Consider the following 15,693-nt stretch of genomic DNA (forward strand, 5'->3'; position numbering starts at 1 on the left):
TGATACCAAAGCCAGGAAAGGATCCAACAAAAAAAGAAAACTACAGATCAATATCCATCATGAATAGAGATGCAAAAATCCTCAACAAAATCTTAGTAAATCCAATTCAACAGCACGTCAAAAAAAATAAATAAATAAAAATAATTCATCACCACCAGGTGGGCTTTTATCCCAGAGATGCAAAGCTGGCTCAACATATACAAATCTATAAATGCAATTCACCACATAAATAAAAGAACAAAGACCATATGATTCTCTCAACAGGCACAGAAAAAGCATTTGACAAAATCCAGCACACTTTTACGATAAAAACTCTTAATGAAATAGGCATAGATGGGACATTCCTTAAAATTATTAAGGCCATATATACGGTAAACCCACAGCCAATATCATATTGAATGAGGAAAAATTGAAAGCATTCCCACTTAGAACAGGAACCAGACAAGGTTGCCCACTATTTCTACTTCTAGTCAACATAGCGCTGGAAGTACTTGCCAGAACAAATAGACAAGAGAGGGGAATTAAGAGTGTCTGAATGGGAGCAGAAGAGGTCAAACTCTCACTCTTTGCTGATGATGTATGTTACCTTATCTAGAAAATCCCAAGGATTCAACCAAGAGACTACTGGAATTGCTAAACGAATTCAGTAAAAGTCTCAGGATACAAAATTAATGCACACAAAATCAGTGGCATTCATATACACCAATAACAGTCAAGCCGAAAATCAAATCAAAGATGCAACACCTTTCACAACAGCATCAAAGAAAATTACATATTTAGGAATATATTTAACAAAGGAGGTGAGATACATACACACACACACACACACACACACACACACACACATATATGGAGAACTATGAAACACTGAGAAAAGAAATGATAGAAGAAGTAAAACAGATGGAAATCCCTACCATGTTCATGGATTGGTAGAATCAATATTGTTAAAATGTCCATTCTACCTAAAGTCATCTACAGAATTAATGCAATCCCCATCAAAATACCACCATCATTCTTCACAGATTTAAAAAAAGTAATTCGGCCGGGCGCGGTGGCTCACGCCTGTAATCCTAGCACTCTGGGAGGCCGAGGCAGGTGGATCCCTGAAGGCCAGGAGTTTGAGACCAGCCTGAGCAAGAGCAAGACCCTGTCTCTACTAAAAATAGAAAGAAATTAGCTGGACAGCTAAAAATATATATAGAAAAAAAAAATTAGCCGGGCATAGTGGCACATGCCTGTAGTCCCAGCTACTCGGGAGGCTGAGGCAGAAGGATTGCTTAAGCCCAGGAGTTTGAGGTTGCTGTGAGCTAGGCTGATGCCACGGCACTCACTCTAGCCCAGGCAACAAAAAACCGAGACTCTGTCTCAAAAAAAAATAAATAAATAAAAAATAATTTTACGCTTCGTCTGGAACCAGAGAAGACCTCCTATAGCCAAAGCAATCTTAAGCAAAAAGAACAAATTGGGAGACATCAGTCTGCCAGACTTCATACTTTACTACAAGGCTATAGCAAGCAAAATAGCATGGTACTGGCACAAGAATACAGATATAGACCCTTGGAATAGGACGAAGATCCCAGATATAAAACCATTCTCATATTGTCATCTAATCTTCGACAAAGCAGACAAAAGAACACATTGAGGAAAAGAATCTCTATTCAATAGGTGGTGCTGGAAAAATTGGATATTCACATGCAGAAGATTGAAACTGGATCCCCACCTCTCACAAAAATCAACTCACAATGGATAACAGACTTAAACCTAAGTCATGAAACCTTAAGAATTCTGGAAGAAAATATTGGGAAGACTCTTTTAGACATTGGCCTAGGTAAAGAATTTATGAAGAAGACCCTCAAAGCAATCACAGCAGCAACAAAAATAAACAAATGGGATCTGATCAAATTAAAACACTTCTGCACAGCCAAGGAAACTATCATTAGAGTGAATAGACAACCTACAGAATGGGAGAAAATATTTCCTTTCTACACATCCAATAAAGGGCTAATAACAATCTATACAGAACTTAAGAAAATCAACAAGAAAAAAATCAAACAACTACATCAATAAATGAGCAAAGGACATGAACAGAAACTTTTCAAAAGAAGAAAGACTAATGGCCAACAAACAAATATATAAAAAAGTGCTCAACATCTCTAATCATTAGGGAAATGCAAATCAAAACTACAATGAGATATCACCTAACTCCAGTGAGAATGGCCTTTATCAAAAAGTCCAAACATAACAAATGCTGGTATGGATGTAGAGAGACTGGAACACTCTTACACTGCTGGTGGGACTGCAAATTACTTTCTACAACCCCTGTAGAAAGTAATCTGGAGATACGTCAAAGAGCTAAAAACAGAAATATCATTTGACCCAGCAATGCCACTACTAGGCATCTATCCAAAGGGAAAAAAGACATAATAAAGACATCTGCATGCAAATGTTTATAGCAGCACAATTCACAATTGCAAAGATGTGGAAACAACCCAAGTCCCCATCAATCCATGAATGGGTTAATAAAATGTGGTATATGTATACCATGGAATACCATTCAACTGCAAAAAACAATGGGGAACTAGCACCTCTTACATTATCCTAGATAGAGATTGAGCCCATCCTTTGAAGAGAGGTATCACAAGGATGGAAAAACATGCACCACATGTACTTACCATCAAATTGGTACTAACTGATCAACACTAAGGTGTTCACATGGTAGTAACACTCACTGAGTGCTGGTCAGGGGTCGGGGGGGGGGGTCAACCCACAACTAATGGAAGCTGAGTGCACTGTATAGGGGAAGGACATGCTTGTAGCTTTGGCTTAGGTGAGGCAAACGTATTACATGTAACCAAAATGTTTGTACTCCCATAATATCTGAATTAAAAAAATAAAAAAAATACTGCCACTTGTGCATGCAAAAAAAAAAAAAAAAAGAAAAAGAAAGGAAGGAAAGAGAGGAAAGAAAGAAAAGGAAACTGAGGTTCAGAGATATTAAATAATTTCACAGAATTAAATCTCTTACCAAAGCTGTGGACATCAAACTTAATGCTGTTTCTACCACGCTGTCTTTGTAGCTTATCATTTTGGTGATATAACAAAAAGCTTTTTGAGGATGTTTATCAAACTGTATCAATAACTCTATGTCCTTGGCCTATGCAGATGCCACATATGAAAAATAATATGATTATGCATAGCCATCCCCGTTGTCCTCCCTTTGTGACCAATGACAAGCATTTGAGAGCAGTCTGGCTGGATAACCTGTATGTCTGAGTAAGAGACACTCACATTTTCAGACTCAGCATGGTCCACTATAGGTAGCTCGGTGATATGCCACAGATTAAAACTCCCTCTAGTGGCTTACTCCAAAGTTGTTTGCTACCAATTCATTTCTTCCCTGCATGCTCATACCACTCCTCCATTGAGAGGTAAAATCTATTTCTCCACCTTCTTAAATTTGGAGTTGGCCCGTGACTGCTTTGACCAACAAAATACGGTAAACAGATGTTATGCCAGTTTTAGACTTAAAATTTAAGAGGATCAACACCTTCTCTTTTCTTTAGAGTACTGAGCCATCACATACTAAATCCAAGCTACTCTTCTGGGAGAGAGGCCATGCTGAGGAACACCGAGGAGGCCAGATATGTGAGTGTAGAAGCCACGTGATATCCAGTCCCAGCTGCTACCTATTTGCAACCACTTGAGACCTCCCAAATGAGAACCACCCCAGCTGAGCCCAGTCAATCCACAGAATTGGGAGAGACAGTAAACTGTTGTTTCAAGCCACTATGTTTTGGGGTGGTTTGTTACCCAGCAATAGATAACTGGAACATACTCTTTAGTGAAAAACAATCTCTGAGGTATTTAATAAACCCGCTATGCCCTCAGCTCAAGGAAATTACTGCCACAGACTAGCAATTTAAGTAGGAGATACTGTCTCAAGAAACGTATTGCCTAGTCAGAGAACCAAGACAAACATGAATCCAAAGTGAAAACTCCAAGATACTATATAATTATGTGTTCAACTAGGTGGTACCTACTTTAAGGGCCACAAGAGTTGAAGGTAGAGTGAGGTCAATGAAGACCAGACCAGTGATAGGAAACATCAGAAACAGATGATCTGGGCCCTGAAGGATGATGTGGTAGTTACTGAAGACTGGCTCAATTAACGCCAACTCCTGCTCTCTCCTAGCATGCTTTCCTGTATTTTAGAGACTGGAGAGCTAAAGACTACATCTCCCACATGGAACTTGACTCCCTCTGGTGACTGGGATTCCTGCATGAGAACTACTCTCAAAAAACTTGAAGGGAATCAGCAGGTGAGGTAGAAGGCAAATGGGGAGATTAGATCTTCTCACAAGCATAATCTTATGGAGCTGGGAGTTGTAGTGGTGGTAGCAGCTCCAACAGTAGCAATTTCCCAATTTTGCCACTTCCTTATCGCACCAGCTGCAAGTGCTTCCTCCTTAGCAGTAAAGTTCTCAATTCAGAGTCTGCTTCCTTCAGCTTTCCCAATGATTATGTAGCCTAATACCCCTTAATTGATCCCTTTCTGCCTTAACTAGATATAGTGTATTTCTAGCCTTAACCTAGCTATTCTATTGCCTGCAACTAAAAACTCTGACAGACACAGATAGTTTGGGTTTGTGGGCTCAGAGATAACTTTCCAAGTGTGAATGGGCACAAGTCAGATGAAGTGGTCATTTACATGATTTAAGAATTGTGGCCACAGAGCCAGACAAAAGTATGAGAGGTTTTGGGATGCAAGATATGACAATAAAGGCCTTTAGAGCCAGAGGAGAAAGATAACTTAGATATTTCTATGGCTAAATAAGAATATTCAAAAAGAATATCCAAGAAAGTTAATGATCTATTATGCAAACCAAACAATTCGGTAAGAGTTTACTTGACGCCAAAGCCCGACAGTGGGGTATCCAGAGGACTAGCGGCGGTGATGAGGGCAGGGGTAGACCGCATAGAAAAGAGTTAACACAGCCAACCTGAGGGCCAGCTTGTGGGAATGGCCTTTGACTGTTGTCTGAGAATTTGCCCTATGTAATGTTTCCTACGTTGATAAAGCTGTTTTGCCCCCTGGTGGCACTAAACTGTTAAACACCTGCTATCTACCCTCCTGGGAGTTTGAAATTTCACTATCTGTGGCTGTTTTTTTTTGCCTATGTGACTAGCACCCGACAAATCCCTGGAATTTGAGTCTAAAGCAGACTTCCCTGGAAAGAAACACGGCACACATATTGCTGCATTTCACTGCTTAAGGAATAACTGCATTCTATATGATCTCTCATAAAAGAGAAAACTTCAGAAGCCTGTGCATGCATTCCTCTAGACTCTACCTACGTCTTTTCCTCTTGCTAATCAATCTAATAAATTGTAGCTAGGACTACTATTGTCTCTGAGTCCTGTGAGTCCTTCGAGTCACTAAACATGTGGGTGGTTGTGGGACTCCAGAAACATGTATCCAATTTTTATATGTAACATTTCTGAATTAGTTTGCTTTAGGTATGCTTTTGAAAACAGCAAATATTTGGGTTTTGTGAGAGATTTAATTTTTTTTTTGACATGTGTTAATAATATATCATTTGCTCTTTAAAAATTTTGGGGAAATGTATTAGTTTTCTATTGCTAAGCAATAAATTACCACAAATTCATAGCTTTAAACAATACTCTATTAGGTCACAGTTCGGTAGCTCAATAGTCTGGCACAGCAAGACTGGGTTCTCAGTAAAGCTGAAATCATTGGTCTATCCTTTTATCAGGTGGGCTGACTGCTCAGGTGTCAGCTATTGTGTTCTCATCTGGAGCCTGGGGTAAACTTGCAAGCTCATTCCTGTTACTGACAGAATTTAATTCCTTCTGGTTGTAGGAAGGAATCTCCTTGCTTGCTGTCAGCTAGGGCCACTCTCAGCTTCCAGAGGCCACTTGTATTCCTTGTTGCATACTCCCACCCATCTTGAAGTCAGCAATAGCATAACAAGTCTTTTTCATGCTTCAAATCTTTTTGACTTCCCTGTTAACAGCCTATTTTAAAGGGCTCATGTGATTACATTAGGCCCACCTGGATTAATTTCTTTTGCCATCTAACATAACATAATCAAGGTGTGGCATCTCATGAGCTTCGGTCTTAGGGATTAGAGCAGGAATTCTTATAGGACTGTTTTCAGAATTCCTTTAAAAAATAGCTTTATAAAGACATAATTCACAGACCATAAGGTTCACTCTTTTAAAGTGTATAATTCAGTGGTTTGCAGTATATTCAAAGTTATGCATCCTAACCCCAAAAAGAAACCCTATGCTGATCAGCAGTCCCCTCTCCCATCAGCCTCTGAAAACCACTAATCTATTTTCAGTCTCTACAGAGTGGCCTATTCTGGACATTTCATATAAATGAACTCATACAACATGTGGCTTTTGCAACTGGCTTCTTTCACTTTGTTCTCAAGGTCATCCATGTTGTAGCATGTCTCAGTACTTCTTTCACATGGCTCAATTTTCTATTATATGGATATAACACATTTTGTATATCCCATTCATCAGCTGATGGACATGTGGGTTGTTTCCACATTTGACTTATGAATAATGTTGCCACCAACATTGTGTACAAGTGTTTGCATGCAATTATGTTTTCATTTCTCTGGGGTGTGTACCTAGAAATGGAATTGCTGGGTCATCTGGTAACTCTGTTTAACCTTTTTTAAGTGTGTGTTGGGGTATGTATGTGTTTAACCTTTAGAGGAAGTGCCAAACCCGTTTCCAAAGCTGCTGTGCCATTTTACATTCCCACCAGCAATTTACGATGTCTCCACACCCTCACCAACATTTGTGTTTGTCTTTTTAATTATGGCCATCCTAGTGGGTGTGAAATGGTACCTCATTGTGGTTTTGACCAGTATCACCCTAATGGCTATCATTTTTTCATGCGCTTACTGGCCAACTGTTTATTTTCTTTGCAGAAATGTCTACTCTGATCCTTTAAAATTGGATTTGTTTTTTATTGTTGAGTTGTAGTAGTTATCTATAAATTTCATCTGTAAGTCTCTTTTCATATATATGATTTGCAAATATTCTCTATTTTGTGGATTGTCTTGATGGTATTCTTAAAAGCACAAGTATTTTTAGTTCTGATGAAGTCCAATTTCTTTTGTTGCTTGTGCTTTTATTTAGCATCATATCTAAGATCTAGTGCCTAATCCAAGGTCACTTAAAAACTAACCTAAGGCCTATGTTTTCTTTCAAGAGTTTTATAGTTTTAGCTCTTACATTTAGGTTTAAGATCCACTTGGAGATAATTTTTGTATATGATTTCAGGTAGAGGTCCAATTTCATTCTTTTACATGTGGATATCCAGAGTCATTAGATGGAAAGCTTATTTTTTTCCCATGGAGTTGTCTTGACATTCTTGTTGAAAATCAGTGAACCATAAATGTGATAGTTTATTTTTGGTGTCTCAATCCTATTCATGTATATTTCTATTTTTATGCCAGTGCCACTCTGAAGATTACTGTAACTTTGCAGTGCATTTAATTGTAGTAAAATACACATAAAATTTATCATTTTAGGCTAGGAACAGTGGCTCACACTTGCAATCCCAGTACATTGTGAGGCCAAGGTGGGAGAACTGCTTGAGGCCAGGAGTTGGAGACTGGCCTAGGTAACATAGTGAGACCTTGTCTCTACAAAAAATTTTAAAATTAACCGGGCATGGTAGCATGAGGCTGTAGTCCTAGCTACTCAGAATGCTGACGCAGGAGAAGCACTTGGGCCCAGGAATTTAAGGTTACAGTGAGCTATGAATGTGCCACTGCACTCCAGCCTGGGTGACAGAGCAGGACCCTCTTAAAAGAAAAAAAAATTTACCATTTTAACCATTTCAGGGTTCCCGCCATTCTCTGGTAAGAATGGCTTATTGTGCCTAAACTGTTCGTACAAACAATATGGTTAATGCTGAACACCTGCTTTTCTTCAGGGAGTCTGGAATTCTGGTACATTCTAGGCAGAGCGTGCCTACGTGACTGATTTCCAATAAAGGGTCTCAATTCCTAGGCTCAGGTGAGCTCTTCTACTCCAGACATTTCATACACGTTGCAACACGCTGTTAAAGAAATTGTGTCCCATGTGATTTCACTAGAAGACTCTTGAAAGCTTGCACCTGGTTTCCTTGACTTCCCCATATAGACTTTTCCCTTTGCTGATTGTTTCTTATCCTCTTGCTATAATAGATTACAGCCATGAGTATCACTATCTCCTGAGTCCTGAAATTTTCCTAGTGAATTATCCAATCTGGTGTGGTCTTAGGATACTTTTAAAATTCCTGATCTTAGGGGAAAGCTGCCAGTTTCTCACCACTAAGCATGACGTTAGCTGTGGGATTTTCACAAATGCCCTTTATCAGGTTGTTCTTCAAGAAGTTCTATCTCTATTCTATTCTATTTCTAGTTTTTTTATTTTTTAAATCATGAAAGGGTGTTAGTTTTTGTCAAGTGGTTTTTCTGCACCTATTGAGATGATTATGTGATTTTTGTTTTTTACTCTATCAATGAGGTATATTACATTAATGGATTTTCATATGTTAAACAAACCACACATTCCTAGGATAGATTACACTTGGTCTTGGACATCTATTACAGAAAAAAGACAAATTTGAAAAGCAACCAAATACATACATAATTTCAAATAGTGATAAGTGCTATGAAGATTAAAAAAAAATGGAGTAAAGGAAAAGAGAGCAATAGGGAAGTTTGTTACTACAAGTACATTCAGGAAAGGCTTTTCTGAGGTAAAGATACTTGACCAAAGGTCTGAAGAACATGAAGAGAGAGATTCAGAGGAAGAGAATTCAAGGTGGAAGGCCTAGCAGTACTGCAAAGGCCTCGAAGCAAGAATAAGCTTAGTTGAGTTTAAGGTGCAGCAAGAAAGCCACTCTGGCCAAGACAGAGTGAAAATAAAGTCAGAAAGACAGATGAGAGCAGATCATCCAAGGACTTGTGGGTCATGGTACAGATATCTGGATTTCACTATAATTGTGAAGGAAAGGCACTGAAGCATGCTTTTTTCAGCCTGCCTAGACGACGTTTCTCCCCCTTGGTTTTTTTTTTTTTGCTACTTCCCATTTGTCTTTCAAAATTTAGCATCATCTCTTCTGGAAAATGTTGCTTAACTTGCCAGGTAAGGGCAGTCCCCTCTTCCTCTGTGCTACCTCTGAACAACAATAGATCACTGACCTCCTTTCACACTTCTAGGGATCCAGTCTATTTTTTCACAGAACCGTATCTTTTTCATCTTTGTAGCCCCAGACTCTTAACATAGTGGTGGGTACTAAATAAACGTTCTATAAAAAGAAAAACTCTAACCCACTCAGTGGTGCAAGCTTTGACTCCTTTCGACCACTTCAGGCCTGTGGTAGCTGCTGCCCTGCGAGGTTGGCTGCATCATTCCCCCGGCTCACTGCTAGCAGAGGAAGGGCCTGGGTTTCAGGGAAGGTGTCAAGGCTCAGAATGCCTCTCGGGAGACCCAACCTCCCAAACGCCAGGTGCTTGCTGCCTCCCCCTTGCACGCCTTTGCCCTTCCTTCCTGAGCCCCAGGGTGGCACCTCGGGCGGGGCGAGTCGGGGGAACCTTCGGGCTTTCCAGCTCTGTCTCAGAATGCTCCCGGCAAACGCGGCTCCCCCTCTTTCGTACTTGACAACGGAGGTCACGATATTGACGCCCACTCATATACACGGTCCAGCGCCGCGCCGCCCGCCCCGCACCGCAACCCGCCGCTCCTCCTTTCTTCTATCCACACCCGCTCGGGCCCGTCCCCCGCCCTCCACGGCTTCCAGTCCCCTCTCACCTAGGATGCGGGTGACGCCCAGGGTCAGCTTCTCCAGGTGCGGCTTGTTGCAGCCCAGCAACGGGACCGACGACTTCTCCATGGCTCGCGTCCCCGCTCCGCGCGCGCCCGGGAAAGCGGCCGTGGCCCGTGTGGAGGGCGGGGCGGGCCGGAGGAGGGTCCGACCCCGCCTCAGCGCCTCGGCCGTCAAGTTCACGGCGTGCCGGGAGCCGTAGTTCTCGGCGCCCGGGAGCGCGGCGGGGCGGAGATGGGGGCCCAGCGCTGGTCTGGCAGCAGTAGCTCCGCGGGGCGCTCGTTCCCGAGGCCGCCGCGGGCTGGGCCCCACACCACACCCCCGGCGCGCAGCCCGCCCTCCTCCCGCACCCTCTCGCCCCGCCGGGGCCGGCGGCGCAAGCGGGGGCGGGCCTCGGCGCCGTGCGGCCAATGGGGACTGAGCCCGGAGGCCGGGGCGTGGCGGCCCCGACGCGACGCCCCGAGTGGCGGTTGTTTCAAGATGGCGGACGTGGCGGGCCCCTCCCGCCCGGGCGGCGCGGCGTTCTGGAGCCGGGACTGTATCCTTTGCCCGCCTGGCAGGGGGCGCCGGCGCCCTCGGGGTGGCGAGGGGTGAGGGGTCGCGTGGGACTCGTGAGTGCAGAGGAGAAGCTCGGCGCTAACCCCGGCGTGGGGACGTGCTGTTCGGCCTCAGTCTAGGTGCCGGGCTTCCCCTTTGCTTGGGTATTAGGTGGCCGAGAGCTTGATACTGTCTCCAGGCTGCAATTACAGTTGTGGGGACGCGCAACAGGGTGAACTCGGGAAGGATAGCGTAGAGTCGTGGCCCAGCCTGGGGCTGGGGAGGTCCCTCTGCCGACCCCCCCAGAGTGACCCCAGGCCGACTGATTGTGCGGAGTGAGCTTGGGGTTCAGGGAAAAGTGGGTGTTTGCTGGACTTGGGGCCTTTTGTTTTGATTTAGGATTGCCCTTAATTTGTGCAGTTAGGAGTAAGTCAGGACCTTGTCGGACTTCAAAGGCGTTTCAGTGGTGATATATTTCCGTACTGGGGCTTGGTTTCACTGGGACGTGGTCTGGTGGTGCTGTTTACGATGTAAGATATGAAGCAGTGTTGAGTGGTACATATGGGTCACCGCTGGCAGGGATTCAAGTTTTTGAATTGTTTTGGGGTGGAGAAGCTGTGGAGCTCTTTAGCCTTGTGCTGGTATTTCCAGTTCAATGGCTATGATGACATGTTTGTGTGGCATGAGTGGTTCTTTCCCTGGATTAGGTAGACTATTCTAGCCTGAGATTTGTTCTTCATAATTTACTTGGTGTTCATTAGAGGGAGGGCAATCAGTGTTATTGGGTGCCTGTATCTTTTTGTCTGTTCACTAGGATTGGTGATGGCATCGGTTGAAGCATTACTGTTACCTTTGGCAGAATCACTCTTTGGGCATTCTACTTAGTTCCTGGTGAAACTTAAAAAATCTTGTTATCAATTCCCCTTATTGAGTTAGTAGGTAGGGTTAGACTGTCATGTGTGGAGAGGGGTGTGTTTTTGCATTCTGTATTGCTCTGTGTTTAGTGTTATGCACTTACTAAACATAATCACCACTCGTCTCTGATAGTTTGGTGAGAAGCAAATGAAATCATGTACCTACACTGTGGATGAAAGCACACTAGTGCAGTGGGCAAATTAAATGTTTTCCTTTACCTATCAGAATATTTGCACTAGGAACAGCTGTGCTGGATTAGGAAGTCAGGAAATTGGGGATGAGTCTTTTCTCATGAAACAGGCAGGGCCTCTGCATCGATAGGATCTTGTGTTAGAGGAGATATTTGAAGATTATTAGCTTATAACAACCAATGGTATTGTTCCAATATAGAATAAATGGTTGGAGTGAGACAATCTATTGCAATGGGACCGAATAAGTTAATTAACAAGTATATGGACTAAACCTGTACTCTTGATCTTAGCTGCTCAGTACTCTCACTTATTCATATAGTCATATCACTCTTTATTTCATGTAAAAACCATATATACTCCTTTATCTCTTACCTTCTTTCTTACTTCCAAAATTTATTGTAAAATACTCTTCTCATTGACAGTGAGGAATTGAAATTGTATGGGGAAAAAATGGTGGTGATTACATTCTGTAGTAATTCTGATGTATGAAAGGAATTGCAAGGTTAAAAGTGTCACCTTTTAACTCAGCCTATTCCACATAATGACCAATTAACATCCAACTTCAGATATTTTCATTTTAAATCTCCATAGGACATCAAAACAATGTCAAATGTAAATTTGTTACTGAATATTTACTGAAAAGTGTAATGATAGTTATGAATCATTTGCTTTAGTCTTGTGTCTTTGGATCTTGATCTCTTCTTGTTACATTGATTTTCCAGACTACACAAGAGCCTCTATAGTAGAATTTTCAAAAGAAAAAGATGAAAAAGTATGTATCTATAATCTGGTATTCTTTTCACACTATTGAAAAAAAGACTTTCAATGCTTCACTTAAACAGTTAGAGAAATGTGATTGAGAGATTTCTTAATGTTGGATGTTTCCATCATGAGAGGACAGATCATCTATGACTGAATGTCACCTTTCCTACTGTTCTTGTGAGTGATGCATCTCATGCACATTATGATTCAGCAGTGCTATTTTGCACAAGGTATATCTTAGTACATAGTGTAAACAATGAGTATGCCATGTTTGTCATTTTATGTGTTAAATCTTCCAGCAAAATATGCCCCATCAGTCATCAATTGCATTCCTCCTCCATTATAGTTCCTAGTAATGTCAGAAGAAGTTAGTGTTTCTGCAGTGTCTAAGTTTGATTGCTTAAATACACTCAAATGTATTAACATTAGCAGTATTACTAACTTGATATTAACAAATTTGAACTGCAAGTCATATTTTTGACCTGGTGAAAACCATTACAGTTACTATAATCTCTGCCATTGAGTTTTCAAATAAAACATAGACCAAGACTTCATGTGTTTGTAAAAATAACATACCAACCCAGAAAAATCTCTGTTGTGAATAATAACTGCATATACATGTAATGTTGGCAAGTGATTCAAACTCAGTAGGTTAGATAGAGTACAGTGGGCAATACTAAGTTTATTTTCTTTAGACCCTGGAGACCTGGGATAGAGATCGTTTTTCCTACTTTTGCCCTGGGTTTCTAATTATAGTCAGCCCTCTGTATCTGAGATCCAGCATCTGCAATTCAACAGTAGATCAAAAATATTCAAGAAAAAAAATTAAAAAATACAATAATAAAAATAATACTGATTAAAAAATACAGTATAACAACTATTTACATAGCATTTACATTGTATTAGGTATTATAAGTAATCTAGAGATGATTTAAATTATACAGGAGGATGTGTGTAGATAATATGCAAATATTGTGCCATTTTATAAGGGACTTGAGCATCCATGGATTTTGGTATTCACTGGGGAATGGGGGTCTGGAACCAATCCTAGGACAGGGTTGGGGAACCTGTGGTCTCAAGGACACGTGGCTCTCCAGATCCCCAAGTGCAGCCCCTCAACTGAATCCAAACTTCACAGAGCAAATCCCGTAATTAAAAGAATTTGTTCTGTAAAATTTGGATTCAGCCAAAAGGCCACACTCAAGGATCCAGAAGGCCTAGGATATCAAGGGACAACTGTACTACTTTAATTCTAGGGATTTGGATAGATTGGTATCAGCATTAAAGATGCTTTATAACTTGCTATACTTGTCTTTTTGAGGCACTTCCAAAGAAATCAAAGTAGAAGTGAAGTGGCACATGTAACCCATTAGTATGTCTAATACACGTTTGGTATATAATATGTCTCTGTGACCTCCCCATAAAATATATGTTTGTTAGGAAATTCTGTATTTGAAGAAGATAAATATTTGGATTCTTAAAATAATGAGTTGAAGATAGATTACAGATTATGACAAAGGATAGGTTGGAGAGAGGCAATTTCAAATATCTTCTTATTTTTGAAAACTTTTGAAGGTAGTTTATTTAGAGTGTCTTATATTTGAAAAGAAATTTGTTATAGGTATAGCTAGAAGTAATAGGTTTTGTCTGCATATTTTGAATGAGATAGCTAACACTGAAAGTTGGACAATGCTTCATAAAATTAAATAAATGCCAATTTAATTCTTTCATAGATGGCTTACTACTGGCCAGGGATTCTTTTATATTTTGGGGTACTACATCGAACAAAACAAGACAAAAACATCACCCACTTGGTGCTTATATTTTGGTGAGATGAGTTGAGGCCATGAATAAATAAAATATATTTTATGTCCAGTGATTATGGATACTATGGAGGAAAATAGGAAAGAGGCAGGTAGTAGGGGGAGGGGGACAGGGTGCAGGAATAGAGAATTTTTGCAATTTTGAGTACCTATGTGGTTAGGAACTGAAAGCCTCCATCAGAAGGTGACATATGACATTATGACATATGACGTAAGTCCTAAGGGTGGTGAGAGAGTGAACCATGAAGATTTGGGGGAAAGAACTTTCTGAGTAGAAGAAATTATAAACACAGAAGCTCTGAGGTAGGAGCTTGCACAGTTCATTAACAACTCTAAGGAAGCCAGGAATGAGTAAGGGGAAAAGTAGTAGGGAATGAGATCAGAGAGGTAATGGGGTGTAGAAATCAGATCTTGAGCACTGTAGGCCCACATAAATACTTTGGCTGTGTGTGTGTGTGAAAGAGAGAGAGAGAGAGAGAGAAAGAGAGAACCCGCTGTGCAGTTCAAAATGTCTTTTAATATGAATGAGAAATGACATAAGTTTTGAAATGATCATTCTGAACACTGAAAAATAGGCTATTGAGGGGTCATGCACACAAATGAGAGAGAGAGCAGTTATGAGCTTATTGCAATAATCCTGGTGAGAGGAGAAGGTGACTTGGATTAAGGCGATAGTGTTGGCGAGAAGTGGTTGGACTGTAGGTATGTTTTAAAGGTGGAGCAAGCAGGAGTTTCTGAATGTGAAGTGTGAGTGAAAGAGGAGTCAAGAATGATCCCATGTTTTTGGCCTGGGCAGCTGGAAGGAAGTATGGAATTGCCATTTACTGGGGAGGGTGGGATGGGGGTTGCTGTGGGAGGAGCAGCTTTTGAAGCGAAGATTAGAACTTTGGTTTTGGACATGTTGAATTTGAGATTTTTTTTTTTACATGTAAGTGGCAATGTCAGGTTTAGGCGATAGGCTCCTGCTAAAGATTTGCCAGAAAGAAGTCAGCATATTGATGGTATTTAAAGACATAAGAACTGAATGAGATCACCAAGGGAATGAGTAGGAAAAGTTCCAAGGAATGGGCCCTGGGGCACTCCAAGGTTTATAGGTGAAGAGGAGTCTGAGCAGACTGAGAAGGAATGGTTAGAAAAGTAGGAAGAAAATTGTAAGCCTGTGGTATCTTTGAAGCCAAGCAAAAAAAGTTGGGGAATTTGGGTGGTTTTTTGCTTGTTTTTTTTTTTTTGCTGTGTTGTTTCTTGCTTTGAAGGCAAACAAAAAAGGAGGAGAGTGGTCATCTATGTCAAAAGTTATTGATAAATCAAATACAAAGAGACCTGAGAATTGACTGGTGAGTTTAATGATGCAGGCCATTGTAACTGTTAAAAGTGGTTGTACTGGATTGATGGAGTCAAAAGCTGGATTGGGATAGGTTCAGCTGGAGATTGATTGGGAGAAGAGGCATTGGAGACACTAAGTGTTAGATGACTCTTTCCTGAAGTTTTACTGTAAAGGGGAGCAAGAAAGACAATAGTTGGGGACAGTCAAGAGAGTTTTTTTTCTTTTCAGAAAAAAAAATTATTACATGTTTGTATGCTAATGGAAAAAGTTTAATAGGATAAA

The 15,693-nt window shown here is 41.1% G+C and overlaps 2 protein-coding genes across 2 annotated transcripts in view; one reads left to right on the plus strand and one right to left on the minus strand.

Moving 5' to 3' along the window:
• Positions 1-10,190, minus strand: part of TPGS2 (tubulin polyglutamylase complex subunit 2) — a 42,418-nt gene extending 32,228 nt beyond the window's left edge. The window contains exon 1 of the mRNA XM_045527674.1: positions 9,847-10,190. Coding sequence (XP_045383630.1) covers positions 9,847-9,928 — 82 coding nt within the window. The 5' untranslated portion in view covers positions 9,929-10,190. The remainder of the gene's footprint in view (positions 1-9,846) is intronic.
• Positions 10,191-10,320: 130 nt separating this feature from the next.
• The window catches only part of KIAA1328 (KIAA1328 ortholog), a 219,241-nt gene continuing 213,868 nt past the window's right edge, over positions 10,321-15,693 (plus strand). Inside the window, exon 1 of the mRNA XM_045527671.1 lies at positions 10,321-10,397. Coding sequence (XP_045383627.1) covers positions 10,340-10,397 — 58 coding nt within the window. The 5' untranslated portion in view covers positions 10,321-10,339. The remainder of the gene's footprint in view (positions 10,398-15,693) is intronic.

Source organism: Lemur catta, chromosome 16, assembly GCF_020740605.2.
Source record: "Lemur catta isolate mLemCat1 chromosome 16, mLemCat1.pri, whole genome shotgun sequence".
Classification (NCBI taxonomy): Eukaryota; Metazoa; Chordata; class Mammalia; order Primates; family Lemuridae; genus Lemur; species Lemur catta.